The sequence below is a fragment of the Acanthopagrus latus genome, chromosome 16 (assembly GCF_904848185.1).
Source record: "Acanthopagrus latus isolate v.2019 chromosome 16, fAcaLat1.1, whole genome shotgun sequence".
In the NCBI taxonomy this organism is placed as follows: domain Eukaryota; kingdom Metazoa; phylum Chordata; class Actinopteri; order Spariformes; family Sparidae; genus Acanthopagrus; species Acanthopagrus latus.
This window is the reverse complement of record NC_051054.1, coordinates 4,322,755-4,337,934: the sequence shown is the minus strand read 5'-3', so window position 1 is coordinate 4,337,934 and position 15,180 is coordinate 4,322,755. Positions and strand designations below refer to the sequence as shown.

Below are 15,180 nucleotides of genomic sequence, written 5' to 3'. Positions count from 1 at the left end.
GAGCACAGAAAGTTCTGTCAACACGTATAATTGTCTTGCACAAGATGATACAGCCTGAGTCTGCGAGGCAGTTTTCAAAAACATGTCATCATAAAATTAGAAAAAGTCGTGAGGAATCAAGATAATGAACAATGTCTTTATTTTGAGCCTCCAGAACCCCAAATTATAGATCAGACACAAATTTAATCAGTCGTGTTTCTCAAATATTCAGAAGACTGATCTCAAAAATATAACTCAAAAAAGTGAATATTTGGGGTTTTAAGGAGGAAAACCACCTCAGCCACAGCTACAGCTGGGTTTGAACAACTGCCAATATATGTTCCCCAAAAAAGATTTCACCCCTCGGCTCTTTCTCTTCTCTCTGCAGGGGGTGAGGTTCTTCTACAACACCCCAACAACTCAAACGACGGAAGTTATGCAGTTGTGGATTGTAAAAATACATCTTGGGTGTTATGTTTACCAGTCTGGTGTCGACTTCCTACTGTTTTCATCTTTGATGTTTTTTATTTTCTTAATTTTTTTTTCACCAAGACAATCTGGAAAGAGTGTGAAACTGCCAGAGAGCCATTTTTCTTTTTCACATGTGAGTAAAAAAACCCAAAGAAAAACAACTTCAACCCACTCGAGCCACATGTTTATTTATCTGGTTTCACTCGGGGATCGCCTTCCACGTCTGGGCCAGACAGGATGACTTTAGTCTAAATGTTTAAAATGAAAGCATGTCACAGGTGACCATGAGCTTTTGGAAAGGGAAAGGAAAACTCTAAACAAAATGCGAGCTGCGTGTCTGCTCTGCTCTGAGGTTCAGTGGACCATCAACAGACGTCAGGTCACAGCGGCTCCTGTGGGAAAAGTCAAGCTCGCCGTCAACATATAGCTCCTGAAAAAAACAGATTATGCCCATTCAGCTTCTCCAATTACGCTGCTTGTGCACCATAATCCAACACATGTGTAATTATTCACAACAATATACTGTATTTTCTGATTTCATCACCAGTATAAAGCATCACTGGAGGAAACACTTCAATCCTTTACTTAAGTGAAAGTACCAAACACCACAATTTACGCATGAAATGTAATTTAAAGTAACAAAAGTAAGAACTCAGTGCAGTAAAATGGCCCTTAAGTTGTTATACTGTCAAACATTATTATAATGTTATTGTTGATGCATGTCAATATCTTACAAGTAGTGGAGTAACTGTAGTAGAGCGGCATTAAATGGAAAAAGCACTGCAAATTCTACTCGGCTCATTCAAAAGGAAAGTACTTTAGTAAATGCAGTTAGTCTCTTTCCATCTCTAAGAAGACGTGTGGAGATTATTTAGCTCTTACAGAAATGATGTGAGTTTATTTGATAGACCAACAAACTCAACTTTCACCTTCAGGTTCCGACTCTGCCGGGTGAGCGAACAACTGCTGAACTTGAGTTTTCAGAAAGTCTGAGATAAACTTTGAACCCTGAAGCCGAAATTGGAGAGGAGGTGGGAAAAAACAGGACTTTTAACATCTGCAGTTCCTCTTACATACGTAAACTCTCACTGTTAGAGACCAAATCTGTCCAGATGTGGATCGACTGAACCATTTGACACTTCCAGCTGGATTATACCTCTTGATTTTGGTTACCTAATTACCGTGTTCCTCGATCGTCATCATCAGACTTAGGAAACTTTTTCTGGTGGATCTTCTGAAGCATCACTCTGATTTATAACAGCCTTACACCCACCGCCACCAGAAATAAACCTTACAGATGTTTAATCTGTTATTCTACATGGTTCAGACCAGAAATAACTCAACTTTTTGCTATGAAGTGGGTTTGAATCACCCAGTGGGTCCTGGGTGACTACTGAAGGGTCACAAAATAATCTGAAGTATAAGAAACACTTTTAAAAGTCCTTCAATTTGAGTCTTTGTGTGTTTGTGCCCGCTGGTAAAGACAGTAAGACATCTAACAGCAGATCTAGTCGCAATAAAAACACGTCAAACCTTCTTTAGGTCTTTTTTAGTTTTGCCCACAAAAATCACAACATACGTACATGATGCAAAAAGTCTGAAACTCAAATGATCGTCAGCTTCAGGAATCTGCTGAGGATTTCAAGAAATCAAACATTTGCAACATTTTATTTGGGTACATGAATGAATGAATGAATGAATGAATGAATGAGTAACACATTTGCTTCTTTTCTCATCTGTGTCTCTACAGCCTGTAACCAAATGTGGCAGGAGGCAGCTTCAAGTCCCACAAGGTCGAGACGGGAAGGAAAAAAAAAATCAGGTATTTTTAACACTTTCACTCAACAGCAGCCAAACATCCAGCCGGTGACCACCCACTTCTCCTGGTCACTGAACAAACCAAAAATAACATCCAAATAAAATCTTTACTGGGGCAGTGCAGCCTTTGCTTCCGGGCATGTTCTTGTTTTAATTATAGAAACCTAATGAGCACAATGCCTTATGAACAAACTTTTGAAAAAAAAAAAAAAGAAAAAAAAACCCCTCTTTGAAAACCAGACTCCACATTTTCCACATTGCACATTTCATAGAGACATCCAGTTTTGATTCCTGGTCATTAAGTCTAGCCATGGCTTTAAAAGGAGCCCTAAGCCACAGGATTTAAGCTAACATTCAAATTACTAAGCCATGCGTCCAATCCCCTCCAGGCCTAAAATGTATACGCAGACAGAAAAAAACTTTCTATACGTTAAAGAAAACAGCTGTGACCAGTTTAGACTTCATGCCCACCCAGTATTTAGAAATCTTCTGCAACAAGCTGTTCTTTCCATCTGCCTTGTCCAGCCTTGTTTTCACTGTGCCCAGGTCACATCCAGCCATGCTTCCATCCTCCTCGTGGGGCCTTCAGAGCTGCCGGCTGAGCTTCTGCGCCTGCCTCTCCTTTGCATTAAAGGCGTATTTCGTGTCCTGTAGCTGTTCTATGATCTCCTTGGCCTCCTTCATCTCAGCGGCTAGCTGGTTGTACTTCTCCACCAGCTCCTGGTTCTCTCTCCGGAGCTCCACCACCAGCTGGCTCAGCTCCTCGCTCTGCTTCCCGCAGTGCAGCTTCAGCTGCTCCATCTCCGAGAGCGTCTCCTCCATGTGCTTCACCAGGCTCTCCAGCTTGTCCTTAGACATCTCTGATATGCTTTTATTCACCTTCTTCGTGTAAAAGCTACGTCTCCTTTCTCCTGTCTTGTCGAGTGTCTTTGGTTGTTGCTCGTCTGGAGTGATTATTCAAGTCTTACATACCTCACATGGAGCAGATCTCCCTCCCTGTTCAGTAATCCCCTTAGCAGAGCTATCCTGGGAAACCTCTAACGCACAATAGTGTGACACACAGCGACAGCGTCTGCTGCGGATAAAAGTGATTGACAGATTATCTCAGTTCACTACAGGCTCATTTGTCAGTGAAACGAGTCTGAAGAAGAAATGTGACGTCCAATTTAAAAACAGTTTCTTTCAATGGGGACTCTTCATCTTCTTCATCATCAGGAGAAAATAGTCTTAATCTTTCCTGGGAATGCGGCCCAACAGCCTCAAGTGGATGCTGTAACCTAATCTGACCAGAACAGGTGTCTGGAATAGATGCACGAGAAGCCTTTTGGAATTAACTCTGTAGTTGTTCACCAGCCGAGGATTCACATGCCAGAATGAGGCCTCGCTGAGGGCTTGTTAGGTAAGTCACAGTATGAGGCTAAACATTCTGGGTAAACTGCCATACTGTGCCACTGTCCCGGCCAGCCAGGCCAAACGGTCCCCATGGTGACAGTTAATGCGTCCAGCGCTCCGGGCAACGTGCCAATTGCGCCCGTCGGCCAGTTGGCATCGGGGGACGGCGAGCGCGGGATGCCAGTGTATCAGCACGCCGAGGAATTTCCACAATGTTCCCACCGTCTGCAGAAAATGCTTTGCGTCAGTCGCGCTGGAAATCATCAGTGCAGATGATGCAGCAGAGACAAAGCTGTTTTTGTGACGGTGTGGAAGCAGAAGGCAGCTCCAGGGGTGGCTGCTCCCCTGACCTTTGACCCCAAGTTTAACATCACACAGCTTTATGTTTCTTGATGGCGAGACTTAGCTGCTTTAAATATAAAGAGAGTACTGCCTCTGTGTTATCGACGACTGGTGTGTGATGTCATGCAGTGAGGCTGAAGTAAACTGACTTTTACATTTAAAAACGGAGGAGAACCCTTTAAATTCCCTACTGTAAAAACTGTTGTGTAGCATTATTACTTTGGTTTGTCTGTAAAAAAAAAAAAAAAAAGATTATAAAAACGGGAGCTCCCTCTTTTCATTGGCCTCGATTTCCTGCAGCTTTGTACCCACACATGACATTTATACATGTGAAAGAAGAGCAACTGTTCTCTTCTCTTACTGGACACACCCGTATTTTGACTGACACCACCACCACAACCACAAGTGCTATTCTGTGGTCCTCACTGGCTCACACACCGGCTGGAGAATCTGCACGTCGAGACAATAAACAAAAAGAACATTTTAAGTTTCATTATTTATTAAAAAACAAAATCTGAATTGAATAACCTTGCATAACACACATATGCATGTGAAGGACAGAAAAAAAGCCAGTCACCCAACATACTCCCTATAAACAGAAAGGGAAGAAGGGAGAAAAACAAACAAACATTCAGAACAAATATTACTACGTTGTTCCCTCTTGGTTTCGTCTCTGCAAGTGTGAGTGCAGCTACGACGGAGCGATCAGTGCAGCTCGTCCTCCACTATCAGCTCAGAAGCGTGGGTTCATACACATCTCGATTGTTTGTACATAAATCGCCTTGATTTAAACTTTTTGGTTTGAGTTTAACTTGACCAAAAATAGCCAGTTTCACTAATAATCCTTCATAACTTTTTCCAAAACTCCTCACAAATTCAAGTATCAAATCAAACTAAATCTACAACTCCCTCACTCATCAGGATTTAGTATTTTCCTCAATACACACACAGAATTTCTGTCAAAAGTTTTATTTGTTTTCAGCGTTTTTTTCTTCCCAGATGTTCCTTTTTTTGTGTGTAAGACCCTGTTGACATTTACCCCCATGATTCAAAAAGTACAAAGTTTCTCATCTGCATATCTTGAAAAAAAAAACGAAAAAAAAACCCGACACAAGTTATTTGTGTATCGTCGAAATAATGTGGGTTTTTTTTTTTTTGTTCTTGATGTAGCATAGTTCCAGACAGCACCAGGCGAGCGTCATGAGGGCAGCTATAGCCTAAAGGTTCAGAGTTTGTGACCAGATGATCACAGGTTACAATCCCTGGACAGGTGGGAAAATAAACACACAAAAAAAATAAGAAAATTTCAGTCAGGAAGGAGAATGAAAAGCACATTTCTGTCCCACAATAACAACATCAACTACTACTACTGAAATGCCCTTGAGCAAGGCACTGAACCTCCGACTGCTCCAGCAGAACTGCTCAGTGGCTGACAGTACGTGACTGACGTGGCAGGCAAGTCTCAGGTGTGAGTGTGTCAGTGTGTGTGTGTGTATGCGAACTTTCCTCCCTCTGCAGGCTCTGAATTCAAATGTGATTTAAGGGCAGAAATCATAGTGAAATATCTGATGCGTCAGTGTCACAATAAGACTCATAATTCAAATCCAAACACAATAAATCGTCCACTTTGTTCCCCCTCGTGAGAAAGATTTCAAGCGTGAATCTTTCGGGGTGTGAATCGCTCCGGCGCCAGAGATTTGGTTTCATGTGTCTAAAGTGGGGGGAAGAAAAACACATTTCAAACCATTCTTAACAGCGGTGAGGAAAGCACGTCTGGTGACTGACAGCTCAAACACAATCAAACTACACATTTACCAATCTATTATCAATATCATCATAGAGTGTCCAGCTTGATGAAGGCTTTTTTTTTTTAAATCGTGGGTCGAGTTTGGGGGGGTGGTGGTGGCAGCTCACGAGTCGGAAAATGACGATCAAAGTCTTTGAAGGGAGACTTGATAAAAAAACCGCCTCCCTTTGCTTGACAGCTACCGCCAAGGTGTCCCTGAGCAAGGCACCTGCTGTAGAGCCCCGGCTGTAGAAGAGCGTGGTCGCACTGGTGTCGATGTGAGTGGCTGTGACGCAGGGCGCTGCTGTAAAGGAGCAGACGAGCTTTTAGAAAGCCTCCCTGGATAAATAACGGCAAGAAAAAAATCCCCACTATTTTCTCTTTACGGAGCCCGAGACCGATGGAGATGAGGTCCCAGGTTGAGCGAGAAATGTCACTTCTTGGTTATAAACAGAATTAAAATATTTAAGAACAGCTGTCGTGGGGGATGCCTTCCCGTGGCGTCGGAAAAGAAAGGCAGAACAAAAACAACTTGTGTCCCGTCGTCATGAGTTCTTAGAAGGGGATGCTGGGGCAGGAGGGGCCCCTGCATCGCCCTTTGTTCCCCCGGCTGTAAAGGGACCGCTCTGGTGTTGTTGGCCGGAGGGCTATGTGGGTGAGGGTTATCAGGGCAGCGTCCTGCTAAATGTAGAACTGGTGTAGCGCCAGCTTGTCCATGAAGGGCTGTACCAAGTTGTCTGTGGCGAAGTAGAAGACCAGGCCGAAGAAAATGGAGATGGGCAGAGCGGGGAGCGCTTTCTTGAAGATGGCGAGGAGGAGCAGGGTCAGACACAGGCCCTGCGGGGGTGGAGACAAACACAAAGGAAACAGCACTTTAAAAAAAAGTGTGTACCAAACATTTCAGCTCTGGAGGGGAAAAAACACAGGCTGTCATACAATCAAGTGGTTCACATAAAGTGGGGTTTGATGCTGTGCTGACAGACAGGGATGAGGGCTGCGGTGACTCGAGTTTGACACCAAAATAAGCAGCTGTGGTCACTCACGATGAGGATGGCTACGAAGCAGGCGAGCGTGGTGTTCCAGTCGCCGCTGGCTGTGGCCGAGGCCTTTCCCACCAGCATGCTGTAGAAGATGAAGTCTCCGAGGCCGAGCTTGACGCCCCCTGAAAACACAGGAGGACACCACATTCAGGGTGGAGTCAATTCAAACACGAGATCGGCTTCAGCCCCACGCCCTCCAACCCCCATAGAAATCCTTTCTCAACTGTAATTACTGTACAAACAAGAGCGCAGACCCCATATTTACTGAAGCCTTATGTTAAAAAGAGCGCTGGCCCCCGAATGGTACGGACATGAAACCTAGCAATTGCCATGAATAATCGCTTCCTAATCTGCTCCGACTAAAAACAGTCTGGAGCCAAACATGTAGGTCGTGTTCACATACGCACTAATTTTCACAGAGAAGGGAACACATAAAAACATTCCCAAAATGTTTTTATGTGTTTGGAGAAGAAGGAACTGAAAGATGATGATTACACACTGAGAGGAGGCAGTCAGACAATCTGGGGATTCACAAGGTTGAATTACAGAGCTTGGCTTCATATTAGGCCTGGGAGGTAAATCTAAAACGATTATAATGAGGTCTATAAAGAAGGTTCTTTCCAAGAAACACAGCAGCTCCCATTCAGGGAATAAAACATTAAAACTGCTATAACCCATATTTAGAACAATGAATCAAATGGTAAGTAGTGACAAACCCAGAGAATTGTCTCCTGTTTCCCTCAGCTGAGAGAGAATTTTAGCATTTTAGCTCATTGTTTTGGTTAAAAGACTCGGGCTGCAACTAGCGATTGTTTTCATCATCATGTAAAATACTTAATTTGCCTGACCAAATAAAGATATTGCTGACAGTTAATGGCCCCAAAATCATAATTCCCCTTTTATTGGTTACAAATGTTCAAGCATGTTTTTATTAATCTGCCGCGGATAAAACTGTATTAATATAAAAACCCAAGTGGAACAAAATGGCTTCCATTGCCAAATAATAATCCAAATGCTTCAGACAGACAGACGCTTGTGCCTTGTTCTGCGCCAAGCTTTTTAATAAGTCATACGATGGATTAATTTTTCATTATTCATTGAATGTTGTCAGGAAGGAGAGGATGTATTTTAAAGAGCTGCTGCTGCTGACTGTAATCTAGCTGAACAGAATGCCCGATCAATTGAAACAGAGAGGATTTAATCGATCTAATAGATCATCTTCAGTCATAACGTGAAACCTGACGCATATTTAAGCTGTAAACTGAATATATTCTTCTGTCAGCACTCACTCTCTTCATCGTCGTCTTCAACAGGAGGCCGAGCGGACGGCATCTCCTGGACCTCCCTTCTGGTCTGCTCGGTGGACTGGATCGGCCCCAGCTGGTGCTGCTGCTGGTTGACCCAGTTGGGGGTGAAGCCCCCGTCGTCCTGTGACAGACTGGTGGCAGCCGGAGACGACAAGGCTGCAGACGAGTGATAACAGTCAGACTAAACAACAAGCGCACTGTTCGAAAGGTAACTTCAGAATCACTGAATCCCTCTGCCCAAAGGTTTAAAACGCCGCGCTCACCTTCTTGAGCTTGTTGTTGAGGTGGTGTTGCTTCTGTCGAGTTCCTTTTTGGCCTGTCAGTGTCGGCCATGTTGACGAGCCACACCATTGTAGCTGGGGAAAAAAGAGAGAGAGTCCAGATTTGTAAAAGCAGAAATCATGAAAAAAAAACTACTGTAACAAATGTTAGCTTCTGTGTGTTTTGAAACATTAAGCGTTTCATAGCACCACTTCTGATTTCTGATAAATGTGTGTCATTCTTACAAGAGTAGATGAGGGCTGGAAAGATGGGCTCGTTCCTCTCCTGAGCCGTCTCCACCAGGATCCTCAGCGGCCCTTTGGGACAGAGCACTGCTAACAGATCTGAGAGAGGAAAGAGTCCAGACAAGTGATGTTAGCCACCAAACAGAGGCCTCTGTGAGAGACCAAAAAACAGCAGCCTGATGTGACATCTGTGATAACAAGAGGCAGCGACTGAAGTGAAAATACACAGTGTCTGTGTCTGGCAGAGTGGAGTCAGTGGAAAGGTTTGATCACCCCTCAAAGAACACTGAGCCCAGTAACAATCCCAAATGTTCAATGAAATGAGCGCACTGAATCTGAGTATGCCAGAATAACTTTAGACTGTGATCCACTAAAAGGAAAAGGAACTTAACAGAAACAAGAAGTGTCAGAAAACACACTAACTAGAGACTCTTTGTCCTTGATGCTCAGTGTGCAGTCAAAACAGCTCAGAAGCTTTGGATAATACAAGCCCTCACTTGTGCTGGATTTACACAGTGTGACAGGATCTGAATCTCTGGAACCTTAATGGTCATCATACTGACCAAGAAATGTATTTTTTGGAAAGTACAGCAATAATTTACTACTCTTTGACAGGGAAAAACCCAGAATGCCTCTGTTGCCAATGCCTGATTGTTCTAAACTCAAAAACTATTAACTATAAATTGTAAATGACCTGTTTATATATTTTGAATATTTAAGAAATTATCTCTACCCTCTGACAATCACAAAGGAAGCAGCTGATAGGAACCAACCAGTAATTTCTCACTGCTGTGGCTCAATTTTGTTTTTAACTTCCTTTTCTCACAGAAAACATGTTTCCTTTAATTGTTTGTGTAAAGATGTTGAGACACATTCTTCCTTTTAGCCCAAAAAATAAATTAGAATAAGCTTTTATGTTCCAAGCTATATGCTATAATTTTAATTTTAAATAAAGACAGTCAGATTATACATTTTTAGTTTTCCCTTTTTCTCTCAATTGCTAAAAAGAACCAGATGATTGAGCATCGATGCGCAAAAAAACATCAGCTGTTGGATAAATACTTCCATCTTTTCCCCTTAGAAGTCCACAAAGCAAAAGAGAGAGCGAGAGGATTTACCATAGACAGATATGACGGCTAATATGAGCCAGGCGGTCCATTCTGGCAGGTACTTGATGAAAACCAGGGCCATGAGGGCGCTGATCATGATGAGGTAGGCCTGCTGGAGCCGCAGCGGTCCTTTCCAGTGAATGCACATCATGCCCACCACTCCGAAGTTCCAAATTATTATCGCCAGGGTGAAATAGTCCATGGCCACGTTGTAGGTCTTGAAAACCTCCCTGTTGGATGGAGCAGAGACATGAGACTGAATACATTCATCACTGTGAAGAATGTGCCAACTTGACATCCACGAGAATGTGTGGCAACGTTGTCAAATGAAATATAATGTCAGGGTGGGGCTCACTTGAGGTAGATGTAGGAGAAGAAGAAGAGCAGGAGGAGGGAGGAGAGGAAGAGCCATCCTTGGATCACCTGTGGGAGAACAGACCAGAGTCATCAAATCAGTGATCTTTTTAAACCACTTGGACGACTAGCCTGGGCGGGGTTAAGACCGAGAGAGTTTAGACAAAGTTAAATAAATCCACTGTACTGCTGAGCTCAGCACTAACTGTCTGGTTTACATCGCTAAATACACAGAGCCAAACTGCCATTATTTAAAGGTCCCACAGGTTGTTTTCACTTTTTTAGCCTGATTAACCTCCTCTCAGGTCAGTGTAGTGTTCTGTTAACCTTTGTTTGTTACAGAACGACTTAGACACCTAATACCATTACCAATGGCTCATGACAGTGTGCCAGCATGCTGAAAGAACAGGAGAGTACAGGGGGTTGAACCTGGCACACCTAAATGGAATAAAGCCATGTTAATAGCTGGTACACCTGTGCTCGGCAAGTCAAAACGTCCCCTCTGAAAATAGTTTATTAGTCATCCGTTAGCCCATCCAGGAGCTCTAATGATTTGGTCGTGTCTACAAACACTCCCTATTTACTAGATAGTACGTTATTATGCATGTGAGTGCAGTTAAATAAAATGGAATCATCATCATTTTTAGTAACACATGTGCTCTGCTTGATATGTCAAAATGTCTGTGGAAGGCTATTTAAATAAACACTATCGTGTTATTCAGCTATAGTCTGCAGTGAATGGGACTCCAGCCTGTCTGATGTAAGAGTCGCAGCATGTACCTTGTAGCAGCGGTACTTGTATAGCAGCACCAGCACCAGAGTCATGACGATGATCACAGTGATCATGATGGTGGCGTTCAGGATGGAGTTGAGGGCTCTCTGTCCGACGGTGTCCGTGTCTTCAGGGAACGGTGTGTAGATCCTGGAGGTGACATTACAAAGACACATCTCAGTCAAACAGCAAAGAAGAGGATATATATTACAAACTGAGGGTAATTTATTTGCCAAAAAAGGACAAAATAAACAGTTTAAAGTTAAAGATAGAGTTGATTGCTAGCACTTTTTGAACCAAATGTCTACACTTTCTTTCTGAATCCTCAACCTGTCTGATTATTTCCAGATTTACTTGACAAGACTTTACCCACAGTAACTATTTCATTTTGTCACATTAAATCAGATGTTATTGTGCTTAAACCAACGGAGTATATGTTTCCCGACAGCATTCAACAGAAGGATGACAAATTCAAGATGAACACAAAAAAGGTTTCCTGTTTCAAAATTTAGTCTTAAAGTACACTTGGCGTCATACATAACGTGGCTGGGTAATTATTAATGAGTTTATTAGGGAAATCATGCAGTTAGAATTTCAAGCAGTATCCAAATTCAAACCAGTTTTTTCAAAAATTAAGGCATTTTCAAGGATTTCCTGCCCCCGTACAAACCCTGCATTACAGCTGGCTGCTCTCAGTGTGAGTGAGTTAATCTTACTGCTATTTCAGAAGGATTAAATTGCTCTAAATGAGAGCTTAAGAAGTAAATGTTAGGTTGATGTGCCGGAGCCAGTTTCAGCCTTAATGATCTTATGCAATTACACTAATGTCTTGGTATTCTGAGTATGTAGGTATGATATACCGTAAACAGTATATACTGCATTAACTCCACCTAGTGGCACTTTGGCCTTGTTGCATTTCATTCAAACACCTAATGAGCTTTGGATCTGGTCCCATGTTATTACCGCAATCTGTCCGATAAGAATTTACAACACTCACAATCTCTGCCCGTCATTCTGCGTGTAGAAGCTGACGGACTTTATGGTCGCCACGACAACCACCATGCACAGGGTCACGGGAACAAACAGCATGATGACGTGCTTGGCCCCGTATTTCAAGGTCAGCTCTTCATCCTCGTCCTCCTCGGCCTCCACCACACGGGCGGGTCGAGCGGCGGGGGGCTGCCCGTTCTGCTCTGGTCCACTGCCATTGCCACTTCCTCTACCATCTCCTCCACCTCCACCATCACCACCTCCTCCTCCTCCTCTGGACCTTGCTCTGGTCACTGTAGCCTCCTGGGGCTGCAGGGTGGGTTCAGGGGCGACATTGGTCTCCTGTTGGTCCTTCGGATACGGAGAAAGAATCACTTTACTTTTAAATTGTGATAAATGTACAGGAACAGCTTGAATAGAATATTACAAACACATTATTCACACACACCATGTGCAAAACATGGAGAACATAGATCGAGCACAGATATAACAGCTCGGGGATTTCTCCGAATAAATTAGATCATGCTTGCTGATCAAATTTTCCATGTAGGCGTTGTCCAACACAGACTATGAAACATTCTGGAATATCCTCATGGACCAATGAACTTATGCATACAGTAAGATACTGTGTGCAATGTAACAGTGACTAGTCTGTAATTCGTCTCCACCTTTATCTCCCCATAAATTAATCAATTCATTGTTGCAGCTTAAGTAAAACATGATTTGTCAAATGTAGTGTAAGCAGTATTTTCTTTCTTTTGTGAAACAGGCTCCTGACTTAAAAACAGACTTCTCCCCTATTTCAATCTGTCTAAAAAAGTCTATTTTTAAATGTCATGTGAGCTTGAAAAACCTGAGATTTCTTGGAAAATCTGATCTCATATTTTTCCACATAAATACTTACAAATCTGTCTTTCTGTCCTCTCTCTTTAGCAGTTCTGGATCAACAAGTATCTCAACCCAACCATAACATTATCAGAAAAAAAAGCATTTTAGAAGAGGGATTTACTTTGTTTTTATTGGCAAAAATTCCTACAGATTGGACAAACATTGGCAAACTGTTATCAAGCCATCCGTGTTTGCACTACAGATCATATCTGTAACATTTACACTCACTCAACCAGTTCCTCTAAGGATTACAACGCTGTGCTCCTTCCCACTCTGCCTGAGGATCTGTCCCATCAGGACTTATTAAAAAAGCATCCACAGAAGACTGTGTGAACTTAAGGGCTGCCAGGCGAGTCGGGACATGAAGCAATCTCAACAGGTACACAGAAATGAAGACAGGAGACATCTCCAGAGACGGTTCTTAGGAGTGAAAGCAGCCAAGGCTCTTAAACAGGCCACTGTACAAAATGACCTCACTGTGTGGTTGTACAGTGCACCTCATTGTTTTCTCGGGCGTGGGAATAAGGTCAATATTGGTGCAAAGGACACAACAGCAATGAAATATAGTGAATTTGTGTTAAAATAACCAGTTACTTAGAGCTTTAACACTGTAGGATTATATCAGAACTTCTTCCAGGCATTCTGGCCTGACTCAGCTGTCTGACCTCACTGATGATCTGGCTGACCGACCATAATATTCTGTTTAAGACAGAAATTGCATGTTTGTAGTTCCCACGACTTAAGAAATATAGTTGTAATGTACATACACAGTTGTTATGGGGTAAACAAAATATTTGACAGGGCTTAGCATTGAGAAGTGGACTGTGACAGACAGTAAAAGCGGACTTTGACCTCTTGAATATGCCAGGAAAGCCACACCTTTATTTACAGTATAAGCCAAATTCAGACAGCAGAGTAGAAACAGTGGCATTCACATTCTTTTAAAGTCTAACATCTGTCCTGATCAGAACATAACCAACCATAATCATAACTTATTTCACAAAAAGCCAAGTTATCAGAGTCAAACTCCTCCACAGTGTGAGCGGCGCCTCAAACTGACTAAGAAATAGACCTCTCTTTCATCACCGACTTGACACGGAAACAGTGGGTTGCACACAGCAAAAACTGTTTGGTAATCATTACCCAATACATCAACACGGACGAACAGAGATCAAGTGTTAGAGCGACTGGGATGCATTCTTTCATACTGACCATATTGTTTTCGATATCCTCTGCATTGTTCGCCATGGTTGGCTCGGCAGACACTTAACCTCACATGCAAACCAAATTCTTTTGCCCTGATGAAAGAGAATAGGAGAAAATATTGTGTTAGAGACTCATTTTTAAGACAACTGTTGAAATGCAATTTAATTTGAATGTTTCATGTCTGGCTGGACTTTGATTAACAGCTGCTACAGACGATCTCTTACTGGTATTTCTGTCTGTCTGGTGTGTGTTTAATCTATCTGTATGTTATGCACTTTAAAAGATATCTAGGTTTTTTTTAAGTCTAGCAGCAGAAAATGGGTACATCAGTGACAACACTGATTCAAAAGATAGAAAGTGCGAATTCTATATTTGTAAAGTGAAATGAAACAGATTTGTGATCTGAAATTAGCTTCACAGTGATTTTTTTTTAAAAAACTCTCACTCTGGATGATGATAGTAATAATCCATGTTAACCTGTCTATTACAGGTGGATAGGTCTGTCTTAATTCCCAGAGATCCACAAACCTGCATATCTATATGTCCATTTAAAGGGTTACTAGTCAGCGCTTCTATTGTAATTTAAATAAGAGAAAATCACTGACATGTGAAAATTTATATTGAGGAAGGCTTGAAAAAATCTGTACCTACATTATCCCTCTTAAAACATGCAGGCAACTGTGCCAATAGCGATAAATAAGAAGGAATCTGATGTGTAATCATTATCTCTGTGTAACGTTCACGGTACTGATTAAATGCCGGTATATAATAAATTATTAAACATTTTGCTGAACAGCTGCTGGTTAAAAATGACTACTCGCTACTGTTGCTTGGTTATTACGTAAAAGCCAAAGTGTGGTAACGCTAATTATCTAATCATCATCATCACACACAGAGGCGTTTTATCACAAGCGAGAGGCTAAAATGGCTAGTTAACGTTAGCCAATAATGTCATAACGGCAGAGCAGGCAGCGGCCGCGCGGGGCGGCTACCGCTGCTTAACTTACACCGCTCAGACATAATATAGTTTATGAAGAGCGGGATAAAGAGACAGAAACTTACCTACTGGGAACGATAGTTAATTTCCTTGGGTTTTTGATTTGGTGTGCTCTCAAGTAGGTTTAAAACCCGGGCACTTTCTCTTCTTTGTTGTTCCTGTCTTTTCGCAGAACTTCCGGTCGCTGGAGTAAACTACTTCCGCTCGCACGCCTTCAGGGAGC

The 15,180-nt window shown here is 42.4% G+C and overlaps 1 protein-coding gene and 1 long non-coding RNA gene across 3 annotated transcripts in view; one reads left to right on the top strand and one right to left on the bottom strand.

The window, feature by feature from the left end:
• LOC119004412 overlaps nt 1-10,955 on the top strand; it is an 11,960-nt gene extending 1,005 nt beyond the window's left edge. Inside the window, exons 3-5 of the long non-coding RNA XR_005070197.1 lie at nt 2,201-2,272; nt 8,142-8,343; nt 10,827-10,955. This is a non-coding gene — a long non-coding RNA (uncharacterized LOC119004412). The remainder of the gene's footprint in view (nt 1-2,200; nt 2,273-8,141; nt 8,344-10,826) is intronic.
• On the bottom strand, nt 4,540-15,180 carry psen1 (presenilin 1). 2 transcript variants are annotated; one of them, XM_037071299.1, is made up of 11 exons: nt 15,027-15,180; nt 13,967-14,052; nt 11,874-12,217; nt 10,885-11,026; nt 10,106-10,173; nt 9,760-9,980; nt 8,642-8,740; nt 8,399-8,491; nt 8,118-8,291; nt 6,832-6,950; nt 4,540-6,625 (listed from the first exon to the last, which is right to left on the bottom strand). In XM_037071299.1, the coding sequence occupies exons 2-11, from the start codon at nt 14,000-14,002 to the stop codon at nt 6,470-6,472; spliced, it is 1,452 nt and encodes a 483-aa protein (XP_036927194.1). In that variant the 5' UTR covers nt 14,003-14,052; nt 15,027-15,180; the 3' UTR covers nt 4,540-6,469. The 2 variants fall into 2 exon arrangements, with proteins under 2 accessions (XP_036927194.1, XP_036927193.1); XM_037071298.1 differs by having other exon boundaries at nt 15,023-15,178.

Bases quoted from the DNA above. Each gene is read 5' to 3' on its own strand.
- psen1 (XM_037071299.1), bottom strand. From the start codon at position 14,002: ATGGCGAACAATGCAGAGGATATCGAAAACAATATG. The intron at 11,027-11,873 runs GTGAGTGTTGTA...TGTCACCTCCAG, and splicing joins CAGAATGACGGGCAGAGATT to GATCTACACACCGTTCCCTG. The intron at 6,951-8,117 runs GTGAGTGCTGAC...CTGTGTTTTCAG, and splicing joins TGAAGACGACGATGAAGAGA to GGGGCGTCAAGCTCGGCCTC.